The sequence below is a fragment of the Trachypithecus francoisi genome, unplaced genomic scaffold (assembly GCF_009764315.1).
Source record: "Trachypithecus francoisi isolate TF-2019V2 unplaced genomic scaffold, Tfra_2.0 Lachesis_group8, whole genome shotgun sequence".
In the NCBI taxonomy this organism is placed as follows: Eukaryota; Metazoa; Chordata; class Mammalia; order Primates; family Cercopithecidae; genus Trachypithecus; species Trachypithecus francoisi.
In genome coordinates, this window is record NW_022681473.1 from 9,210,624 (window position 1) to 9,232,764 (window position 22,141).

Consider the following 22,141-nt stretch of genomic DNA (forward strand, 5'->3'; position numbering starts at 1 on the left):
CTGAGATCATGCCACTGCACTCCAGCCTGGGCGACAGAGTGAGACTCCATCTCAACAAAGAAAGAAAGAGAGAGAGAGAGAGAGGGAGGGAAGGAGGGAAGGACAAAATACAAGCCTGTTGTTACCTGAATAAAAATTAATCAGATATGTATTGAGTGCCTTTGTTAAGTTTAACAGATGTTTATGTGACTTAACTGTGGGCCGCGCACTGTTCTAAGCCATTTACATAAATTACTTAAATCCTTCTATTATTATCCCCATTGGCCAGACGTGGTGGCTCATGCCTATAATCCCAGCACTTTGGGAGGCTGAGGTTGGTGGATCACCTAAGGTCACGAGTTCGAGACCAACCAGGCCAACATGGTGAAAGCCCCATCTCTACTAAAAATACAAAAAGTAGCTGGGCATGGTGGCTTGCACCTGTAAACCCAGCTACTTGGGAGGTTGAGGCAGGAGAATCACTTGAACCCAGGAGATGGAGGTTGCAGTGAGCCGAGATCATACCACCTCACTCCAGCCTGGGAGACAGAGCAAGACTCCGTCTCAAATTACAGGTGAGCGTGGTGGCTCACACCTGTAATCCCAGCACTTTGGAAAGCTAAGGCAGGCAGATCACGAGGTCAGGAGATCAAGACCATCCTGGCTAACACGGTGAAATCCCATCTTTACTAAAAATACAAAATATTAGCCGCGTGTGGTGGTGGGCACCTGTAGTCCCAGCTACTCGGGAGGCTGAGGCAGGAGAATGGTGTGAACCCGGGAGGCGGAGCTCACAGTGAGCCGAGATCACACCACTGTACTCCAGCCTGGGCGACAGAGCGAGACTCCATCTCAAAACAAAACAAAACAAAAACAAAAACAAACAAAAAACCCCACAAAATTGTATGTTTCTCTTTGCCATAAAGACAACCACCATAACATATCATCCCCATTTTACAGATGAGGCATAAAGAGGTTAGTTAAGTAACCTTGCCCAAGAACAAGTTCCAGGTCTTAGGATAGAGCCTGCCCATCCCTCAATGTCCCTTCAAAAGAGCTCCTGCTCTGGAAATCCTTCCCTGACCTCCCCAGCAGAAAGTGACCTCCCCGGTGGGAAGTTCTATGACAGGAAGTGCCTTCCTCAACAGGCGTGTCCCACACACCCTTGGATTGTAAACTCTTCCCAGCTGAGGCTTGGCTCCCACTCAGGTGTGGATGGGAAGTCAGTAGCCAGTCAGCCCTGCCAGCAACTTACTGGCCTCTTTTTCTGCTTTCATCTGTAGCTCTCTGGAGGTGCCCCGAGGAGGCCATGCCTAATATGACCTAATCCCTAATATGAGGGATGCACATGGTAGAAGGACCTAGACTGAAGGGTCCTCATCTTCAGCAGCTGGAGATCTGAGCGTCTGTCTAACCCCAGGAAGTGTGGGAAAGAATTGGGACAGTGTAGGGGCTGGACACGGTGGCCAAGATTGCACCACTGCACTCTAGCCTGGGTGACAGAGTGGGACTCTGTTTCAAAAAAAAAAAAAGTGGGGGCACAGGGCTTCAATGCATCCTGGCTTCTCCCAAAACAGTGGTGTGACTTTCTCTTCCCTATACCTCAGTTTCTTCACTGGTAAAATGATGAAGTTGGTTGAGGAGAGCCCCCCAGGAACCCAGAGCAGGTCCTATGGGAATGAGCAAAAAGTTTCTTTCCTCAGAAAAGTTTTGGGGTTCCTGGGTGGCAAGCTGCCTGCTGGACTTTAATTCATTAATTCATTAATTGAGCGTCTATTATGTGAAGGCAGTGTTTGAAGCACTGAGGACCCTTCAAAGAACCAGTCCTGCCATGCAGGAGCTCATTGGTAGGTGTGGTATTTGGGAGGCCTCCAACCCTCCACCCACTGGTGCTGCTGGCTCTGGACTAATGGACCAGGCCTTTCCAAGCAGGGTGTGGAGCAGGACTGAAGCCTGGAAGAGAGAGGTTGTGTTCTCCCTGCAGCTCTGCCCCTCCTGTGGGGTGACCTTGCTCCTCTGGGCATTAGTTTGCTCACCCTCTTTTATGGACTGAAAGTTTGTGTCCCCCCCAAACTCACACACTGAAGTGCCAACCCTTGGTACGATGGTATTTGGAGGTGGGGCCTTCAGGAGGTAATTAGGCTGAGATAAGGTCGTGAGGGTAGGACCCTACCATGGGATGAGTGTCTTTTTTTTTTTTTTGAGATGGAGTCTCGCTCTGTCGCCCAGGCTGGAGTGCAGTGGCATGATCTCGGCTCACTGCAAGCTCCGCCTCCCGGGTTCATGCCATTCTCCCGCCTCAGCCTCCAAGTAGCTGGGACTACAGGCGCCCACCACCACGCCCGGCTAATTTTATGTATTTTTAGTAGAGACGGGGTTTCACCGTGTTAGCCAAGATGGTCTCGATCTCCTGACCTCATGATCCGCCCGCCTCGGCCTCCCAATGTGCTGGGATTACAGGCTTGAGCCACCGCGCCCGGCCGGGATAAGTGTCTTTATTAGAAGGCAGAGAGACTATCTGAGAACACGGCAAGAGTGCCACCATCTTTCAGCCAGGAAGAGGCCTTGCCAGGAGCTAAACCTACCAGCACCTTGCTCTTGGATTTCTCAGCCCTCAGAACTGCGAGAAATAAAAGTCTGTCATTAAGCCACCCAGTTTCTGGTATTGTATTATAGCAGCCTGAGCTGACTGAGACACCGTCTAAGGCAAGGTCAGATTGGATGGTCCCACCTGCCTGAGAGAAGTCTCCCACAGCCATTCCTAGTTAAACATTACCCACTCCCCCTCCTTCCCTCCCTCCCTGCCACTCCCTCTCCCAGCTGCCTCCTTAGGAAGCCATAAATGCTGCCTTCTTTGGTCTTCTCCCAGGGCTGTGGTGTTCTGGGAAGAGTTACACCTGCTGTCTCACCTCTGTCAGAAGCCGAGTTCTGGAGAAGAAAGACTGGGGGTCCGGGATGGGGGCTGGGATCTGGAGTAGGGACACTAGCCCCTACACACACACACACACACACACACACACACACACACACACACGGGTGTTTCTTCTTAGTCACATCACGCACAAGACACCTGCAGATCCTCCCAGGGGAGCTTATAGGCGGGCTTAATGAGCCCTTCAGGTGCCTGCCTCAGGCAAGATGCCTCAGCCTTCCTGGTTTCTGGGAAACAATAATTCAGAGAAACAGGCATGGCCTCACTGCGTGGGGCATCCCACTTCAGCCTCTGCCCCCAGGCCCCTCAGAAACTAGGAGGGCAAGGCCCAGCTGTTATGCCCAATCCTACCCACCCAGGCATTTTAAATTAGGAGCCTGCATTAATAATCTTAGAATCCAGAATATGACACCACAAATCTCAGGAGGGGGAATCCTTGCCGCATAGTACTTTACAATATCCCAAGAGCTTTCTTCTCATTTCATTCTTTCCCATCTTCAAAACAACTGTCAAATAGATATCATTTCTTTGTGATTGCCAGCATATATTTGAAGACACTGAGGCTCCAGGTGATAAACTGGGTGAGTGGAGTGCCAGGACTGAGAGTCAAGTCTTTTGACTCTGAAACCCAGACTTGCTTTATGCCTGGTTCTTTTTTTGTTTTGTTTTGTTTTGTTTATTATATGCCTGGTTCTAAGGATAGCAGGGGACTGCACTCTCCACACCGCTGTCCATGACAGACATCACTAATCAATCATGGTGTGGCAGACATTGCTAATCAACGGCAGTACTCTTTTTTACTAAGCTCAGAGGTGACCATGAACTCTTTAAAACAACATTCCAGCCACCATCACCTATCAGAAGATCATACCTGTATTTGCCATTCTTGTGACCCCACATCATCAGCCATGAACCCTCAGGTCTCAGGTACAACCCCAAGATGCTCTAGTCACCAGACCATAGGACTCTACAGACTGCATGCATGCTGTTCTTGGACAGGAATTACTGGCCTCTCTGGCCCCCAAACAGATGCCCCATCCAAGTGTGGTCCCTCTTAGAGATACAACAACGATGCAGATATGCCTGGGGCTTCAGGGTTTGCTAGGTCTTTATTATTTATTTATTATTATTATTATTATTATTATTATTATTATTATTTTTTGAGATGGAGTTTTACTCTTGTTGCCCAGGCTGGAGTGCAATGGCACGATCTCAGCTCACCGCAACCTCTGCCTCCAGGTTCAAGCAATTCTCCTGCCTCAGCCTCCGTAGTAGCTGGGATTATAGGCATGTGCCACCACGCCTGGCTAATTTTGTATTTTTAGTAGAGACGGAGTTTCTCCATGTTGGTCAGGCTGGTCTCGAACTCCCGACCTCAGGTGGTCCACCCATCTCGGCCTCCCAAAGTGCTGGGATTACAGGCGTGAGCCACCACACTCAGCGCTCTTTATTTTTTAATTTTTAATTAATTAATTTTTTGAAACAAGGTCTTGTTGTATTGCCCAGGCTGGAGTGCAATGGCAAGATTATAGCTCACTGCAGCCTTGAACTCCTGGGCTCAAGTGACCTCCCATCTCAGCCTCCTGAGTAACTGGGAATACAGGTGTGTGCCACCATGCCTAGCTATTTTTTTTTTTTTTAGTAGAGATAAGGTTGCCCAGGCTGGTCTCAAACTCCTGAGCTCAAGTGATCCTCCTGCCTTGGCCTCCCAGAGTACTTGGATTACAGGCATGAACCACTGCATCTGGCCTAACAAAATTGTTTTTATCCCCACTTTACAGATTTGGAAACAGAAACACAGATGAAATTACGAACCCAAGTTCGTAAATTGGAAGCTGGACTCCTAACCACTGGACATCAATCTTTCCACTGCTACGCAGTCTGTTGTATGAAAACAGTAATGTATCCATCTGTTCTATCCAACGGTCATTGCTTATTTTTGCAGACATGCTTCCATAGTGGTCTCAGAAGGTTTGGGGGTGGTTGTATTATCTGGCTTAGTTCCTGCAATGAGCCTGGGAGTGGGTAGTTGTACCATCCTCCAGCCCATACCCTTACAGATGAGAAAACTAGGGCTCAGAGAAGGAGAGTCACTTTCTGAAAGCTGGACAGCTCCAATGTGGGCTGTGATCCAGTTCCCCCAATTCCAGAGCTCAAGGGCTCTCTACCCCACATGAGCCTCAGTCCCCACTGGCTTCTCCTCTCATCTCAGTCCCTGGCCGCCTGCCCTCCCTCCCCCGGAACACCCTCCTCACACCTGGCCTTTGGTCTTCCCTCCTCTCCACCCTCCACCATCCTCTTTCCAGAGAAGGGTCCAACCGGAAGACCAGTTCATGTTAGGAAATTCTAGCCACGTGAACAAGCCTGAGCCAGGGATTCTGAGCAACTGGTGGCTTTAGGAGAAACTGAAACTTGGCCCTCTGGGGGCGGAGTGGTCACTGGGGATTTAAAGAGCCACCACTTCCTTAGGCCTCCAGAGGGCACTGAGAAGTCACAGCTGCTGAGGGACGACTCTGCTTCCCCACCTAAGCCATGCACCTCTGCAGGGGCAATGGGCTGCTGACCGGGACAGTGAGTACAGGGGATTGGGGATCGGGGATGAGAAGGGGAGCATCCCAAGGGTTCTCAGTGCCCAGGCAGTGAGGGCTGCAGTCAGGAGCTCCTAGTCCCAGCTCTGTACTCTTAGCAGTGTGACAGACGGCTCTGCATGCCCCTCTCCGGGCCTCACTTTCCTCCCCTGAAGTCGCGATTGGAATGAGTTGTTTCCAGCTCTCACATTGCAGGTCCAGCCTTCGGGTTAGAACTTGACCTCTGTGTACTTGCTCTCCCCTAACGTACCTGGTCCCCCTCACTACCCTCACAGCAGCCTTTCCTTCCTTCTCCAAATAACCCAGGCCGGCTAGGTGTGGTGGCTCATGCCTGTAATCCCAGCCCCTTGGGAGGCTGAGGCAGACACATAACATGAGGCCAGGAGTTCAAGATCAGCCTGGGCAATACAGCGAAACCCCATCTCTACTGAAAATACAAAAATCAGCCGGGTTTGGCAGGGCACGTCTGTAGTCTCAGCTACTCGAGAGGCTGAGGCAGGAGAACTGCTTGAACCCGGGAGATAGAGGTTGCAGTGAGTTGAGATTGTGCCACTGCACACCAGCATGGGCGACAGAGAGAGACTCTGTCTCAATAAAATAAAATAGGCCAGGCTCGGTGGCTCACACCTGTAATCCCAGCACTTTGGGAGGCTGAGGCGGGCAGATCACCTGAGTTCAGGAGATCGAGACCATCCTGGCCAACATGGTGAAACCCCGTCTCTACTAAAAGTACAAAAATTAGCTGGGCGTGGTGGTGGGTGCCTGTAGTCCAAGCTACTCAGGAGGCTGAGGCAGGAGAATTGCTTGAACCTGGGAGGCGGAGGTTTCAGTGAGCTGAGATCGTGCCACTGCACTCCAGCCTGGGTGACAGAGAGAGACTCTGTCTCTAAAATAAAATAAATACAATAAAATAAAATAAAGAAATATTCCCTGGGCCATGGTTTCCCTTGGAGGCTCTGCCCATCTCACAGGAGCCCCATTCACTCCCCATGGGTCCTGTCTCAGCCTTTAGTCTTTTGGTGCCCCAGTGTTACAGTGAGCCTGCCGTGGACATGGCCCCAGGGAGCATATGGCAAGGGTGGAGCTGTGGCAGGAGCCTAGGAGCATTCAGAATCTGTGGCCAGGGCGGCCAGGGCCTTGCCTGAGGTTCTTACCCTCAAAACACATGCCCCAGAGAGACTTGGGGGAGAGGGCTGGGCTGTGAGCTCTCCAACAGTCCCTCTTGCTCTGACTTTGCAGAGCTCTGGACATTTGGGTAAAATATTTTATCTAAGTTTCATTCACCCCAGGGTACAAGGTGGTCACAACTGTCAACCTTTGAGTCCACTCTTCCACCAGAGTAAACCCTTCATTCATTCATCCTTCGCTACCATCCCGCTACAATGTGAGCAATTTGAGGGCAGGGATTTGTGTGTATTTTGTTTGCTGTTGTGTCCCCCTAGCTTACTGCCTGGAACATAGTAGGAGCTTATACACGTTTGTTGAATAAGTGAATATCTGCTTTGGGCTTGAGCGGAGCTGGGCACAGGGAACATCTGCCCTCACGGAGCTCACAGTTAGGAAAGTTCACACCTTGGTGTGGAAATCATGGCAGTGGGAAGAATGGAAGCTGAGCTTTATGCCACGCCGGCTCTGGGCTGCCTGCCGCATGGGCTTTACCCCTTCGCTGTGGTGCTTCCATTGCAGGGATGGGGCAATTGGGTTCAAGAATGTGGGGCTTGGCTGGGCGCGGTGGCTCACACCTGTAATCCCAGCAGTTTGGGAGGCCGAGGCTGGTGAATCACCTGAGGTCAGGAGCTCGAGATCAGTTTGAGACGAGCCTGGCCAACATGATGAACCCCATCTCTACTAAAAATACAAAAATTAGCCAGGCATGGTGGCAGGTGCCTGTAGTCCCAGCTACTTGGGAGGCTAAGGCAGGAGAATTGCTTGAACTCAGGAGTCAGAGGTTGCAGTGAGCCAAGATTGTGCCGCTGTACTACTCCAGCCTGGGCAATAGAGTGAGGCTCTGTCTTAAAAAAACAGAAAAAAGAATATGGGGTTTGAAGTCAGCTCTGTCTGAGTTTGAATATCAGGCTTCCCATCTTCCCTGCTTGCCCTCCCATCCTCCACGTGAGCTGTGAGCAGGACACGGGGTGTGGCTGGCATTCCAACACGGTGTGCAGTGCCTGCTATAGGGGTGCCAAGGGAGCTTCTGGGAGAACAAAGACCCTTGGGAACTTGACTCAAGGGGAAAGACTTGGCTTTACAAATGGCGGGCCAGGACGGAGGGCACAAGGCCTGACCGTGCCTCCTGAGTCCTCTGCCTCGTGGCCCTCAGGAACCCGAGGAGCAGCAAAGGCAGCTGAAGAAGCAGAAGAACCGGGCAGCCGCCCAGCGAAGCCGGCAGAAGCACACAGACAAGGCAGACGCCCTGCACCAGGTGCGGACAACCCTTTTCCTTGTCTCTGACTCCACTTACCGGCCCAGTCACCTCTTCTCCATCCCACCTGGGAGCAGACCTTCCCCAAACTCCTGTATTTTTCTAGGTCACCTGGGTTTGGGATGAGGAAAGGGTCCTGTGGCTGAGATTTGGAAAGTTCTGAGTGTTGAGTACAAACCATGTACCAGGTACACACCAGGATCCAGGGACACAAAGGGTTATCCTCAGCCCAGCCTTGTCCTAAGGTGTCTGCAGTCTAGGGGAAGGAAGACAGGAAGTGCAGGCAAACAGGGAGACCCCAACACAATGGCCAGCTGAGACACTGGTTAAAATGCAGATTCTAGGCTGGGCACAGTGGCTCACGCCTATAATCCTAGCACTTTGGGAGGCTGAGGCTGGAGGATTGTTTGAGCCCAGGAGTTCAAGACCAGTCTGGGCAATATAGCGAGACTCTGTCTCTACAAAAATTAAAAAATAGTTAGCTGGGCATGGTGGTGCACACCTGTAGTCCCAGCTACTCAGGAAACTGAGACAGGAGGATTGCTTGACCCCAGAAGTTCAAGGCTGCAGTGAGCCATGATTGCACCACTGCATCTAACCTGGGCAACAGATTGAGACCCTGTCTGTAGAAAAAAAAAAAAAAGTAGATTGTTCTTCCTCTGCCAGCTCCCACCTCATGAGGCCAGGTGGGGCCCAAGGACTTGCATGGTGATCTGTGATTAACCACTCAGGGCTCAGAGTTCAGGAGGTGGCCAAGACCATACTGTGAGAACTGTGGTTCAGGGTTAAAATGGGCGGGGTTTCCAGTCCCAGTTTCAAGTTGCTTCCTTTACTGAGCTTCCTGCTCATCTGAAAATACCATAGATGGTGGCTTAAACAACAGACGTTTATTTCTCACAGTTCTGGAGGCTGGGAAGTCCAAGATTAAGGCGCCGGCCAATTCGGTTCCAGGTGAGGGTGCTCTTCCTGACTTGTAAGTGGCTGCCTTCTCACTATGTTCTTATGGCCTCCCAGTGCACATGAGAGGACAGAGTGATCTCTTTCCCTTCCTCTCCTTTTTGGGATTTTTGTTGTTGTTGTTGTTGTTGCTTTTGAGACAGAGTCTTACTCTGTTGCCCAGACTGGAGTGCAGTGGCGCCACTTGGCTCACTACAACCTCTACCTCCTGGGTTCAAGTGATTCTCCGGCCTCAGCTTCCTGAGTAGGTGGGATTACAGGCATGTGCCACTACGCCCAGCTAATTTTTGTTTTTCAGCAGAGGTGGGGTTTCACTATGTTGGCCAGGCTGGTTTCAAACTCCTGGCTTTAAGTGATCTGTCCACCTCAGCCTCCCAAAGTGCTGGGATTACAGGCGTGAACCACTGCACCTGGCCCCCTCCTTTTTGTTTTAATTTTTTATTCATTTATTATTTATTTGTTCTTTCGTTTTTATGTCTTCATATTTTTTATTTTTTAATAGAGATGGGGGTCTTGCTATGTTGCCCAGTCTGGTCTTGAGCTCCTGGGCTCAAGCAATCCTCCCACCTCCATGTCCCAAAGTGCTGAGATTACAGGCACGAGCTACCATGCCTGGCCCCTTCCTCTTTTTTTTTTTTTTAGAGGGTCTTGCTCTGTTGTCCAGGTTAGAGTGCAGTCCACGATCTTAGCTCACTGCAACCTCAGCTTCCCAGGCTCAAGCGATCCTCCCCACCTCAGTCTCCCAAGTGGCTGGGACTATAGGCATGCACCACCACACTTGGCTAATTTTTGTATTTTTTGTAGAGACAGAGTTTCTCCATGTAACCCAGGCTGGTCTTGAACTCCTGGACTCAATTGATCCACCCACCTCGGCCTCCCTTCCTCTTCTTATAAGGCCACCGATCCTATCAGATTAGAACCCTATCCTTTATCCTGGGACCTCATTTAATCTAAATTACCTTCTAAGAACCTTATCTCTAAATGTAATCACATTGGGGATTATGGCTTCAACATATAATTTTTGGAGGGAACACAATAGAGTCCATAGCACATAGGTAGTGGCACTGAGTGGTCTAAAGAGGAGATGAGCCAGACGCAGTGGCTCACGCCTGTAATCCCAGCACTTTGGGAGGCTGAGGTGGGTGGATTACTTGAAGCCAGGAGTTTGAGACCAGCCTGGCCAACGTGGTGAAACCCCATCTTTACTAAAATACAAAAATTAGCCAAGCACGGTAGCTAATTAGGCAGTCCCAATAGCTGGGATTACAGGGACTTGGTAGCTCATTAGCCAATCTCAGTAGCTGGGGCAGAAGAATTGCTTGAACCTGGGAGGCGGAGGTTGCAGTGAGCTGAGGTCGTGCCACTGCACTTCATTCTGGGCAACAGAGAGAGACTCTGTCTCAAAAAACAACAACAACAAAGAAAAAGGAGATGAAGCCTGAGCTTAAGAACAAATGGGTGTTTTCCCAGAGGATGAAGGTGAGGAAACACATTGAGGACAAATGACAGACAGAGTGCTGGCACAGGCGTGGGGAGCAGTACCCTGTAGACCAGCTGAGAGTGAGGACTGGTGCTCATGGAGGACAATGACAGAGTGCTGGCACAGGCGTGGGGGGCAGTACCCTGTAGACCAGCTGAGAGTGAGGACTGGTGCTCATGGAGGACAAATGACAGAGTGCTGGCACAGGCGTGGGGAGCAGTACCCTGTAGACCAGCTGAGAGTGAGGACTGGTGCTCATGGAGGACAAATGACAGAGTGCTGGCACAGGCGTGGGGAGCAGTACCCTGTAGACCAGCTGAGAGTGAGGACTGGTGCTCATGGAGGACAAATGACAGAGTGCTGGCACAGGCGTGGGGAGCAGTACCCTGTAGACCAGCTGAGAGTGAGGACTGGTGCTCAGAATGGTGCCTAGGAGACCCATGCATTCGTTTATTCCTTCCTTCTGGAAATGTCTATTGAGTGTCTCCCGTGTGCCAGGCACAGTTCTAAGCACTGGATATAGAGCTGTAGACACACTAGACAAACGCCCACCCTGGCCTCGCCCACGGGGCTTATATTCTTTTTTTTTTTTTTTTTTTTTTTTTTTTGAGACGGAGTCTTGCTCTGTCTCCTGGGCTGGGGTGCAGTGGCCGGATCTCAGCTCACTGCAAGCTCCGCCTCCCGGTTTATGCCATTCTCCTGCCTCAGCCTCCGGAGTAGCTGGGACTACAGGCGCCCGCCACCTCGCCCGGCTAGTTTTTTGCATTTTTAGTAGAGACGAGGTTTCACCGTGTTAGCCAGGATGGTCTCGATCTCCTGACCTCGTGATCCGCCCATCTCGGCCTCCCAAAGTGCTGGGATTACAGGCTTGAGCCACCGCGCCCGGCCTAGGGGCTTATATTCTCCTGGGGAAGCCAGACCGACAGACAAAAAGTCCCTAGAGTGGTCAGTATGTCAGATGGTGTTAAATCTTGTCAGGAAAACTAAAACAGGGAAGAGGAAAGGGACGAAATTGAAATTGTCACTCCTTGAGCCTCCTGAAGGTAGCAAATGAATGAATAAATGAATGAGTGAGTGACTCAGTTCCTGGAGGTGAGTTGAGGCCTTTGGAGAATTTAGGTGAAGGGTGACCTAATGATACATTTTAGAAATGTCCATCATTCCAGCCAGGCACGGTGGCTGACCCCTGTAATCCCAGCACTTTGGGAGGCCGAGGCTGGCGGTCACGAGGTCAGGAGTTCGAGACAAGCCTGACCAACATGGTGAAACCCCATCTCTACTAAAAATATAAAAATTAGCTGGGCATGGTGGTGCGCACCTGTAGTCCCAGCTACTCGGGAGGCTGAGGCAGGAGAATCATTTGAACCCAGGAGGCGGAGGTTGCAGTGAGCTGAGATCGCGCCATTGCACTCCAGCCTGGGCGACAGAGCAAGACTCCATATCAAAAAAAAAAAAAAAATTTCATCATTCAACGTGCAGAAACCAGTTTGGGAATGGGGCCGGTGGCTTTCAGGCCTGTTAGAACTCTGAGTCCAGGGCCAGGCACGGTGGCTCACGCCTGTAATCCTAGCACTTTGGGAGGCCGAGGTGGGCAGATCATGAGGTCAGGAGATCAAGACCATCCTGGCTAATATGGTGAAACCCCGTCTCTCCTAAAAATACAAAAAGTTAGCCGGGCGTGGTGGTGGGCGCCTGTGATCCTGGCTACTCAGGAGGCTGAGGCAGGAGAATGGCATGAACCCGGGAGGTGGAGCTTGCAGTGAGCCGAGATCGAGCCACTGTACTCCAGCCTGGGCGACAGAGCCAGACTCCGTCTCAAAAAAAAAAAAGAACTTTGAGTCCAGGGCCAAAACCACATTTTGTGCAAAACATCCTTGCAACTTCTTCTTTCAAAGTGTCCGGAAAACGGGGCGGGGGGGGTGACTGAAAGAAGTTGTTCAATGTATTCAGCCCTGTGTGAGATATGGACATAAAATTCTTTCTGCATTTTTACCACTATTGTCATCATAAATGGTTATTTAGAACTGCACATTGATTGTGTCTCAGGGGTTCTCAGAACCGGCATTCAGCAGAATAGAACTTAATAAATGCTGATTCAGGGATGCAGAATGGAACACACTCGTGCTATCAACGTGTAAAACAATCTCCTGAATCCTCCCACAGTGCTCGTAGGGGCGAGTTCTGGGCCCTCAAAAGATCTGGCACTGGCAATAAGCAATCTAGGGCAGAATGACATCAAAGTTGCCACTGGAAGGCCCTGTTGGGATTTGCACAGGGAAGGGCGGCGGAAGGGTGTCCAGGCAGAGGAAACAGGAAATGTGGCCAGGAAGCAGAGTTCATGTGAGGGTCAGGAAGGGAGGGGAGAAAGAAAGAAGGCGGGAGAGAGAATACCAGAGGTCTCAGCTGCGGCCACCACACAGGCCTGGAATTCTACCACAGGGAATTTGGTGGGTGCCTCTAAAGGGCTTTAACCTGCAATTAATGACACGGTTGTTGAATGGCTCCTGTGGGCAAGAGAATAGGTGGTTTGGGGGGCACATGGGTTGGAGGCCCATGGAGATACCAGGTGAGAAATGGCACTGGCTCTAGGGCACTAGCGGTGGGATGAGAGCAGGCGGATCTGAGCCCCTTCAGGGGGTGGGACAGGGGAGACTTGGTAGGTGGTTATGAAGGGCTGACCAGAGAGTGGCCAAGAGACCCCACTTGGCTATTCCAATGGTGGTGGCATCTGTCTCCTGAAGTTGAGAACCCTGGAAGGGGCCAAGGCTAATGCAGGCCTCCTGACACTGGCTGAGGTTCCCCTCCCCTTCCATCTGCTTCTCTGCAGCAGCACGAGTCTCTGGAGAAAGACAACCTCGCCCTGAGGAAGGAGATCCAGGCCCTTCAGGCCGAGCTGGCGTGGTGGAGCCAGACCCTGCACGTGCATGAGCGCCTGTGCCCCATGGACTGTGCCTCCTGCTCAGCTCCAGGGCTCCTGGGCTGCTGGGACCAGGCTGAGGTTCTCCTGGGCCCTGGCCCACAGGGACAACATGGCTGTCGGGAGCAGCTGGAGCTGTTCCAGACCCCGGACTCCTGTTCCCCAGCTCAGCCGCTCTCTCCAGGTCCACAGCCTCATGATTCCCCCAGCCTCCTCCAGTCCCCTCTGCCCTCACTGTCCCTTGGCCCCACTGTGGTTGCTGAACCTCCTGTCCAACTGTCCCCCAGCCCTCTTCTGTTTGCCTCACACACTGGTTCCAGCCTGCAGGGGTCTTCCTCTAAGCTCAGTGCCCTCCAGCCCAGCCTCACAGCCCAAACTGCCCCTCCACAGCCCCTCGAGCTGGAGCATCCCACCAGAGGGAAGCTGGAGTCCTCTCCCAACAACCCTTCCTCTGCCCTGGGGCTTGCATGTCTGCAGAGCAGGGAGCACAAACCTGCTTTCTCAGCGGCCGCTTGGCAAGGGCTGGGTGTAGATCCCAGCCCTCACCCTCTCCTGGCCTTTCCTCTGCTCTCCTCTCTCAAGTCCACTTCTAACCTGGTCTCTGGAGCTGGGTTGGCCCCTTCTTTGGGCTCAGGAAGCAACCTTAGCACACGGGCCTCTCCTCCCTCGCTACTGGGTGCTGCCCTGCGTGGCTGACCAGCTGGCCCAGGATTTCACAGTGGAAAAGGAAGCCACCACTGAGGCCTCCCACTGTGACAGGCCCTGTCACCACCAATATCTTATTTCAACCTCCCAGTTGACCTGAGAAATCGAGATTATCACTCCACTTTTTCAGACAAGGAAACCGAGGCTCAGGGAAGCCAAGTGACAAGGCCAAGGTCACGAAGCCTTTCTTGGAGCCCGAAACAGCATCCTCCACTCCTCCTTCTCCTGTCCTGGCCCAGGCATCCGAGGGGCTGAAATCCTGGAAACTGAGGGCTGATGTGAGAAGGTTTGTGTGCTGGGATCAGAGAAGGGCTCTCTGCATTCCTACGTGATTCCAGGGCCAGAGTCCTGCAGTCCCAGAAATCCTGACCAAGCTGGGGCAGGTCCAGAGTCCAAGCCCTGGTGGGTAGAGGCCAAGCAGAAGACCAGACTCTTGCTTCCCCTAGTAGTGTTTTCAGTGCCAAGACGCTGAACCTGTAGGCTGGAGTTGGGGAAGAGGCCTGGAACAGACCCATCTGGGATTTCTACAGCCTGGGTACTCATAGCCACACCAAGGCTTCTGGGAGATTCTGCAGGGTCAGCTCTCCAGGCTGTTCCCAAATAGCTCCCTGCCTCCCTACTGCCCCTAAAGCCACAGTGGAAGAGCCATTCATCTCATAAAGAAAAAGCAAGAGGAAAGAATGAGGAAGGACCCTGTGCAAGGTTATTTTCAAGCAGTGATGGGCTTGCACCTGACAGCAGGGAGGCTATACCTTTCCTGGTAGCACCCACCCCTGGGTGGCCCCTAGGCCCCCATTACCCTCAGACCCCTCCTAAGCAGTTCCCTCATTGCTCTTTGGCCTGGGCTAACAGCAGGAAGAGCAGGGCCCAGGACCCGGTGGGAGTTCAGTGATGGTGTCTGCTTCAAGAGGGTGTTTTGCACTCTGACTCCAGGACAAGCACTCTAAGGGGGACTGGGGAGAGAAACCCTGGCTCTTCACCCAGGTTTCACTCACATGTAAATGAAACACTATGTTAGTATTTAACACATTCCTGGATACTGAACACAAGTCTTGGAACATATGTGATGGAAATAAAGTGTTTTGCAATCTTTTCTGCTTTGCCTAGCTGCTTAAACCTCTGGTTGTAACCTATAGAGTTTTTGAAAGAAGAGAGAATAATAGAGATGGGCAACCCCTCATGAACCAGCTAATTAATCTCCCTCCCATACTACAGATGAGGAAACTGAGGCTCAGAGATGAGATGGATTTGCCCAGGTGTATTAGTCGGTGTTCTCTAGAGAAATAGAACCAATAGAGTGTGTGTGTGTGGAGAGAGAGAGATTTGTTTTGTTTTGTTTTTTTTGAGACGGAGTTTCATTCTTGTCACCTGGGCTGGAGTACAATGGTGCAATCTCAGCTTACTGCAACCTCCGCCTCCTGGGTTCAAGTGATTCTCCTGCCTCAGCCTCCCAAGTAGCTGGGATTACAGGTGCCCACCACCACACTGGTTAATTTTTGTATTTTTAGTAGAGACGGTGTTTCACCATGTTGGCCAGGTTGGTCTCGAACTCCTGACCTCAGGTGATCTGCCTGCCTTGGCCTCCCAAAGTGCTGGGATTACAGGCATGAGCCACCACGCCCCACTGAGAGAGATTTAAGAAATTGGCGGCCAGGCGCGGTGGCTCAAGCCTGTAATCCCAGCACTTTGGGAGGCCGAGATGGGCGGATCACGAGGTCAGGAGATCGAGACCATCCTGGCTAACACGGTGAAACCCCGTCTCTACTAAAAAATATACAAAAAATTCGCCGGGCGAGATGGCGGGCGCCTGTAGTCCCAGCTACTCGGGAGGCTGAGGCGAGAGAATGGCGTAAACCCGGGAGGCGGAGCTTGCAGTGAGCTGAGATCCGGCCACTGCACTCCAGCCTGGGCGACAGAGCGAGACTCTGTCTCAAAAAAAAAAAAAGAAATTGGCTTGTGTGGGCCAGGTGCGGTGGCTCACACCTGTAATCCAAGCACTGTGGGAGGCCGAGGCGGGTGGATCACAAGGTCAGGAGATTGAGACCATTCTGGCTAACATGGTGAAACCCCGTCTCTACTAAAAATACAAAAAAATTAGCTGGGCGTGGTGGCAGGTGCCTGTAGTCCCAGCTACTCAGGAGGCTGAGGCAGGAGAATGGTGTGAACCTGGGAGGCGGAGCTTGCAGTGAGCCAAGATCGCACCACTGCACTCCAGTCTGGGCGACAGAGTGAGACTCCATCTCAAAAAAAAAAAAAAAGGGCCGGGCGCGGTGGCTCAAGCCTGTAATCCCAGCACTTTGGGAGGCCGAGACGGGCGGATCACGAGGTCAGGAGATAGAGACCATCCTGGCTAACCCGGTGAAACCCTGTCTCTACTAAAAAATACAAAAAACTAGCCGGGCGAGGTGGCGGGCGCCTGTAATCCCAGCTACTTGGGAGGCTGAGGCAGGAGAATGGCGTAAACCCGGGACGCGGAACTTGCAGCGAGCTGAGATCCGGCCACTGCACTCCAGCCTGAGCGACAGAGCGAGACTCCGTCTCAAAAAAAAAAAAAGAAAGAAAGAAATTGGCTCATGTGATGATGGAGGTTGGCAAGTCCAAATTCTTCAGGGTGAACTGTCAGGCTGCAGCCCCAGGAAAGTGCTGCTGTTGCAGTTCAAGTCCAAAGTCCACCAGCTACAGAACTTACTCTGGCTTGGAGAAGGTTAGTCTTTTTGTTCTATTCAGGCCTTCAGTCGATTGGATGAGGCCCACCTACATTATGGAGGGCAACCTGCTTTATTCAAAGCCCACCAATTTCAATGTCTCATCTAAAAAACATATTCATAGAAACATTCAGAATAATGTTTGATCACATATCTGGGCACTGTGGCCCAGCCAAGAGGACACACAAGTAACCATTGTGCCAGGTTCGCATAGCAAGGGGAAGTCACAGGGCTGTGGATGGCAGCAGAGTCATGGTCACCAGTGATTCAGGGAGAGGAAACTGGTGGGAGGAAAGCCAAGGTGCTGTTGATTCAAGGTGGGCTAGAGGCTGGGACAGGATTCAACATACTCTGGGCACGAGGACTCAGTGGGGGATGAGAACACCATGGTCATGCTGTGCGTGTATACCCTAAAGTGTAGCAGGCTCTGTGCTGTTTTACTTAGATTAACTCAATGATGCCTCTAGTAACTCTGACGTATGCTTCTCAACACCACTGTTCAGAAGAGGAAACTTTCTTTGAGCTAGAGCTGTAAGAAAAAGAGAGAAAGAAAGGGAGACTGAGGCCCAGAGGTGGTAAATAATAAGTCAAGGTCACACAGCTAGGAAACCATATGGAATTTGTTCAACAATCAGGAGCCCTTAGCTGCAGGCAACCCAGCCTTCAACCTTCCTGGATTCTCATTGCAGGCCCTGACTTCAGGGGCAGTACATGCTAATAGATATGACCCAAGAAGGTAAAACTCTACCCCACCCTCAAACAAATAGATGGGAGTGATTCAGTTAATGCTGGTACACTCATATGATGGATTACTGAAGAGCTGAACTGAAGAGCTGAATAAAGAATGCTTGGCTGGGCACAGTGGCTCACGCCTGTAATCCCAGCACTTTGGGAGGCCGAGGCGGGCAGATCGCCTGAGGTCAGGAGTTCGAAACCAGACTGGCCAACATGAAAACCCATCTCTACTAAAAATACCAAAAAAATTGCTGGGCATGGTGGCACGTGCCTGTAATCCCAGCTACTTGGGAGGCTGAAGCAGGAGGATTGCTTGAGCCCGGGAGGCGGAGGTTGCGGTGAGCCGAGATCACGCTATTGCACTCCAGCCTGGGTAACAGAGCAAGACTCCATCTCAAAAAAAGAAAAGTAGAGAAAATTATCAGGGCATAGTGGCACATGCCTGTAGTCCCAGCTACTTGGGAAGCTGAGGCACAAGCATCTCTGGAACCCAGAAGGTGGAGGTTGCAGTGAGCAGAGATCACGCCACTGCACTCCATCCTGGGTGACAGAGCTAGACTCCATCTCAAAAAAAAAAAGAGAACATTTGAGCAAAGTCTTCAAGAAGGCAGTGAAATTTGAGACAGGAGGCTGGCGTGGCTGGAGGGAATGAAGGAGGGTCAGAGGCGGTCAGTTGGTCAGGGATAAAGTCAGAGAGATAACCAAGGGCCAGATCATACAGACACAAGGGTGTTGCCTTTTTTCCATGAATCAGGGAGACTGACATTTACAAAAGATCACATTGTTCTGGGGTGAGAGTGGAAGCAGTGAGGTGGTAAGAAAAGGTCAGCCCATCTGACAAGGGATTAATAACCAGAATATATAAGGAGGTCAAACAACTCTATAGGAAAAAAATCTATAATCTTTCTTTTTAAATTTTCTTCCTATTTTCTTGAAAGAAACCTAATAATCTGATTTAAAAATGGGCAAAAAGGCTGGGCACAGTGGCTCACGCCTGTAATCCCAGACCTTTGGGAGGCCGAGGCAGGTGGATCACTTGAAGTCAGGAATTCGAGACCAGTCTGGCCAACATGGCGAAACCCTGTCTCTACCAAAACTACAAAAATTAGCCAGGCGTGGTAGCGGGTGCCTGTAATCCCAGCACTTTGAGAGGCATGTGCCTGTAATCCCAGCTACTTGGGAGGCTGAGGCATGAGAATTGTGTGAACCCAGGAGGCAGAGGTTGCAGTGAGCTCAGATCATGCCACTGCACTCCAGCCTGGGAGACAGAGCGAGACTTCATCTCAAAAAAAAAAAAAAAAAGAAAAGTGGGGGGAGGCAAAAGATTCCAGTAGACATTTCTCAAAAGAAGATATACAAATGGCAAATAGACATATGAAAAGGTGCTAACATCATTAATCATCAGAGTAATGCTAATGAAAACTACAATGGCTTATACCCATTCAAATGGCTTATACCCAAAAGACAGTCAATAACAAATGCTGGCGAGGATGTGCAAGAAAGGGAACCCTTGAATACTGCTGGTGGGAATGTAAATTAGTACAACCACTATGGAGAACAGTTTGGAGGTTCCCCAAAAAACTAAAAATAGAGCTACCATATGATCCAGCACTCCCACTGCTGGGTATAGATCCAAAAGAAAGGAAATCAGTATATCGAAGAAATATCTGCACTCTCATGTTGCAGCACTGTTTACAATAGCCAGGATGTGGAACCAACCTAAGTGTCCATCAACAGAAGAATGGATAAGGAAAACGTGGTACATATACACAATGAAGTACTATTCAGCTATAAAAAGAATGAGATTCTGTCACTTGCAACATGGATGGAACTGAAGATCATTATGTTAAGTGAAATAAGCCAGGCACAGAAAGACAAACATCACATGTTTTCACTTATTTGTGGGATCTAAAACTCAAAATAATTGTACTAATGGAGATGGAGAGTAGAAGGATGATTACCAGAGGCTAAGAAGAGGATTGGGGGTGGGTGGGGGGTGGTGGGGATGATTAAGAGATTAAAAAAAATAGAAAGAACAAATAAGACCTACTATTTGATAGCATATAATAGGGTGACTATAGTCAATAATCATTTAATTGTACACTTGGAAAGAACTAAAAGAGTGTAATTGCATTGTTTGTAACACCAGGGATAAATGCTTGAGGGGTGGATACCTCATTCTCCATGATGTGATTATTGTGCATTGTATGTTTATATCAAAACATCTCATGCACGCCTACTGTGTATTCACAAAAATCAAAAATTAACAAAAAAGAAGTGGTTGGATTCAGGGTGTGCTTTACAGATAGAGCTGATGGGATATGCTCATGGATTGAGTGTGGTAAAAGGGAGGAAGGAAGGATGACTCTGAGATTTGGGACCTGAGCAATTGGTGGTTGGTAGTGCCAAAAACCAAGAAAGGCTGGAAGAGGAGCAGTTTGGGGTTTCATGGTGGGGATCAGGAGCCCTGTTTTGGCCATGTTAAATTTGAGATACCTATTTGACATCCAACTGGTTTAAATAAGAGTCTGGAGTCTGGGAAAGGTCAGAACTGGATGAATAAATTTGGAAGCCATCAGTAGGTTGGTGGACAATGAGAGATGGGCAAGATGACCTCTGAGGGCCTTTGCAGCCTGTGTCTTCTTGTGCATCCAGAGCTCTCAGCCTGATAGTCTTTCCCTTATCACTCCTTCATGCCCAGAATTTGCCCCCATCCTTCCTCTTCAAATGGTCCTTCCTCCAGGAAGCCTCCTGTAATTTTCCAAGATAAAAGTGACCTGCAGGCCCAGTCCATTGGCTCACGCCTATAATCTCAACACTTTGGGAGGCTAAGGCAGGTGGATCATCTGAGGTTGGGAGTTCAAGACCAGCCTGACCAACATGGAGAAGCCCCGTCTCCACTAAAAATACAAAATTAGCCTGGCGTGGTTGGTGCATGCCTGTAATCCCAGCTACTCGGGAGGTTGAGGCAGGAGAATTGCTTGAACCCAGGAGGCGGAGGTTGTGGTGAGCCAAGACCATGCCATTGCACTCCAGCCTGAGTAACAAGAGCGAAACTTCATCTCAAAAAAAAAAAAAAAAGTGACCTGCTTTCCTCACCATGTGCTTTTCTATCATCTTCCTTTTTGTGTGACTGCGTCTTGCTACCCTCTTATCGCCCTCAATGACAGCAACCAGTGTGGCACATAATGATTATAATTATTATTATTATTACTGAGACAGGGAGGCCCAGGCTGGAGTGCAATGGCACAAACACAATTCACTGTAGCCTTGACCTCCAAGGCTCAAGTGGTTCTCCCTCCTCAGCCTCCCAAGGTGCTAGATTTTCAAGTGTGAGTCACCACACTTGGCTGACACATAATGAATACTTTTATTTTTTAATTTTTCACTTTTTAAAATTTTCCTTAGAGATGGGGTCTTGCTATGTTGACCAGGCTGGTCTCGAGCTCCTGGCCTCAAACGATTCTCCCATCTCGGCCTCCCAAAGTTCTGCGGTTACAGGCATGAGCCACTGTGTCCGGCCAATGAGTACTTTTAAAAAGCCTGTGCTTTCGGAGGCAGTGGAGCATAGTGGTTAGACAGCATAGACTCCAGGGTCAGATAGGATTAGGTTCGAGTCCCAGCTCTATTATTTCCTCACTCAACGTCAAGACTCAGCTTTCTCATCTGGAAAATGTAGACTTAAAAAGGTGCCCACCTATAGTCCACCCAGTATATATATGTGTGTGTGTGTAGACAAAGATATGAATGTATAATGTAGACAGGTGATATGGTTTGCTTGTGTCCCCACCCAAATCTCAACTTGAATTGTATCTCCCAGAATTCCCGCCTGTTGTGGGAGGGACCCAGGGAAAGGTAATTGAATCATGGGGGTCCGTGTTTCCTGTGCTATTCTCGTGATAGTGAGTAAGTGTCACAAGATCTGATGGGTTTATCAGGGGTTTCTGCTTTTGCTGCTTCCTCATTTTTCTCTTGCTGCTATCATGTAAGAAGTATCTTCTGCCTCCCGCCATGCTGAGACCTCCCCAGTCGTGTGGAACTGTAAGTCTAATTAAACCTCTTTTTCTTTCCAGTTCCAAGTATATCTTTGTCAGCAGTGTGAAAACAAACTAATACAATAGGTATAATAGAAAAGTATATGTTCAGCCAGGCATGGTGGCTCACACTTGTAATCCCAACACTTTGGGAAGCCAGGTGAGAGGATGGCTTGAGCCCAAGAGTTCAAGACCAGCCTGGGCAACAGAGCGAGATTCCATCTCAAAAAAGAAAAAGAAAAAGAAAATTCACTGAGCTACACATTTTATGATCTGTGGTGGGTTTTTGTTTTGTTTTGTTTTGTTTTGTTTTGTTTTTGAGATAGTCTCGCTCTCTCTCCCAGGCTGGAGTGCAGTGGCGCGATCTCGGCTTATTGCAAGCTCCACCTCCTGGGTTCATGCCATTCTCCTGCCTCAGCCTCCCAAGTAGCTGGGACTACAGGCGCCTGCCACTACACTCCGCCAATTTTTTGTATTTTTAGTGGAGACGGGTTTCACTGTGTTAGCCAGGATGGTCTCGATCTCCTGACCTCATGATGTGCCCGCCTCGGCCTCCCAAAGTCCTGGGATTACAGGCATGAACCACCGCACCCGGCCTGACCTGTGGTTTTTTTCTATTATGTCTGGTTACTTTGGAAAAAGCGGGTTGCATGTAAGAAGTAGCTCACAGTCCCTGGCACATAGTAA

General features: G+C 50.2%; 2 protein-coding genes across 4 annotated transcripts in view; both read left to right on the forward strand.

Moving 5' to 3' along the window:
- BATF2 (basic leucine zipper ATF-like transcription factor 2) overlaps positions 1–15,073 on the forward strand; it is a 30,362-nt gene extending 15,289 nt beyond the window's left edge. The window contains exons 2-5 of one of the 2 annotated variants that reach the window (XM_033207002.1): positions 4,693–4,813; positions 5,381–5,482; positions 7,820–7,921; positions 13,186–15,073. In XM_033207002.1, the coding sequence (XP_033062893.1) occupies positions 5,444–5,482; positions 7,820–7,921; positions 13,186–13,971 (927 nt within the window). In that variant the 5' untranslated portion in view covers positions 4,693–4,813; positions 5,381–5,443 and the 3' untranslated portion in view covers positions 13,972–15,073. Of the gene's footprint in view, positions 1–4,692; positions 4,814–5,380; positions 5,483–7,819; positions 7,922–12,855; positions 12,925–13,185 lie in introns of those variants that run through there. The other variant, XM_033207004.1, reaches the window with a different exon arrangement.
- A 6,318-nt stretch (positions 15,074–21,391) lies between these two features.
- Positions 21,392–22,141, forward strand: part of MAJIN (membrane anchored junction protein) — a 42,625-nt gene continuing 41,875 nt past the window's right edge. The window contains exon 1 of one of the 2 annotated variants that reach the window (XM_033204103.1): positions 21,392–21,461. The gene's annotated coding sequence lies outside the window, so the exon portion shown is untranslated. The remainder of the gene's footprint in view (positions 21,462–22,141) is intronic. The other variant, XM_033204110.1, reaches the window with a different exon arrangement.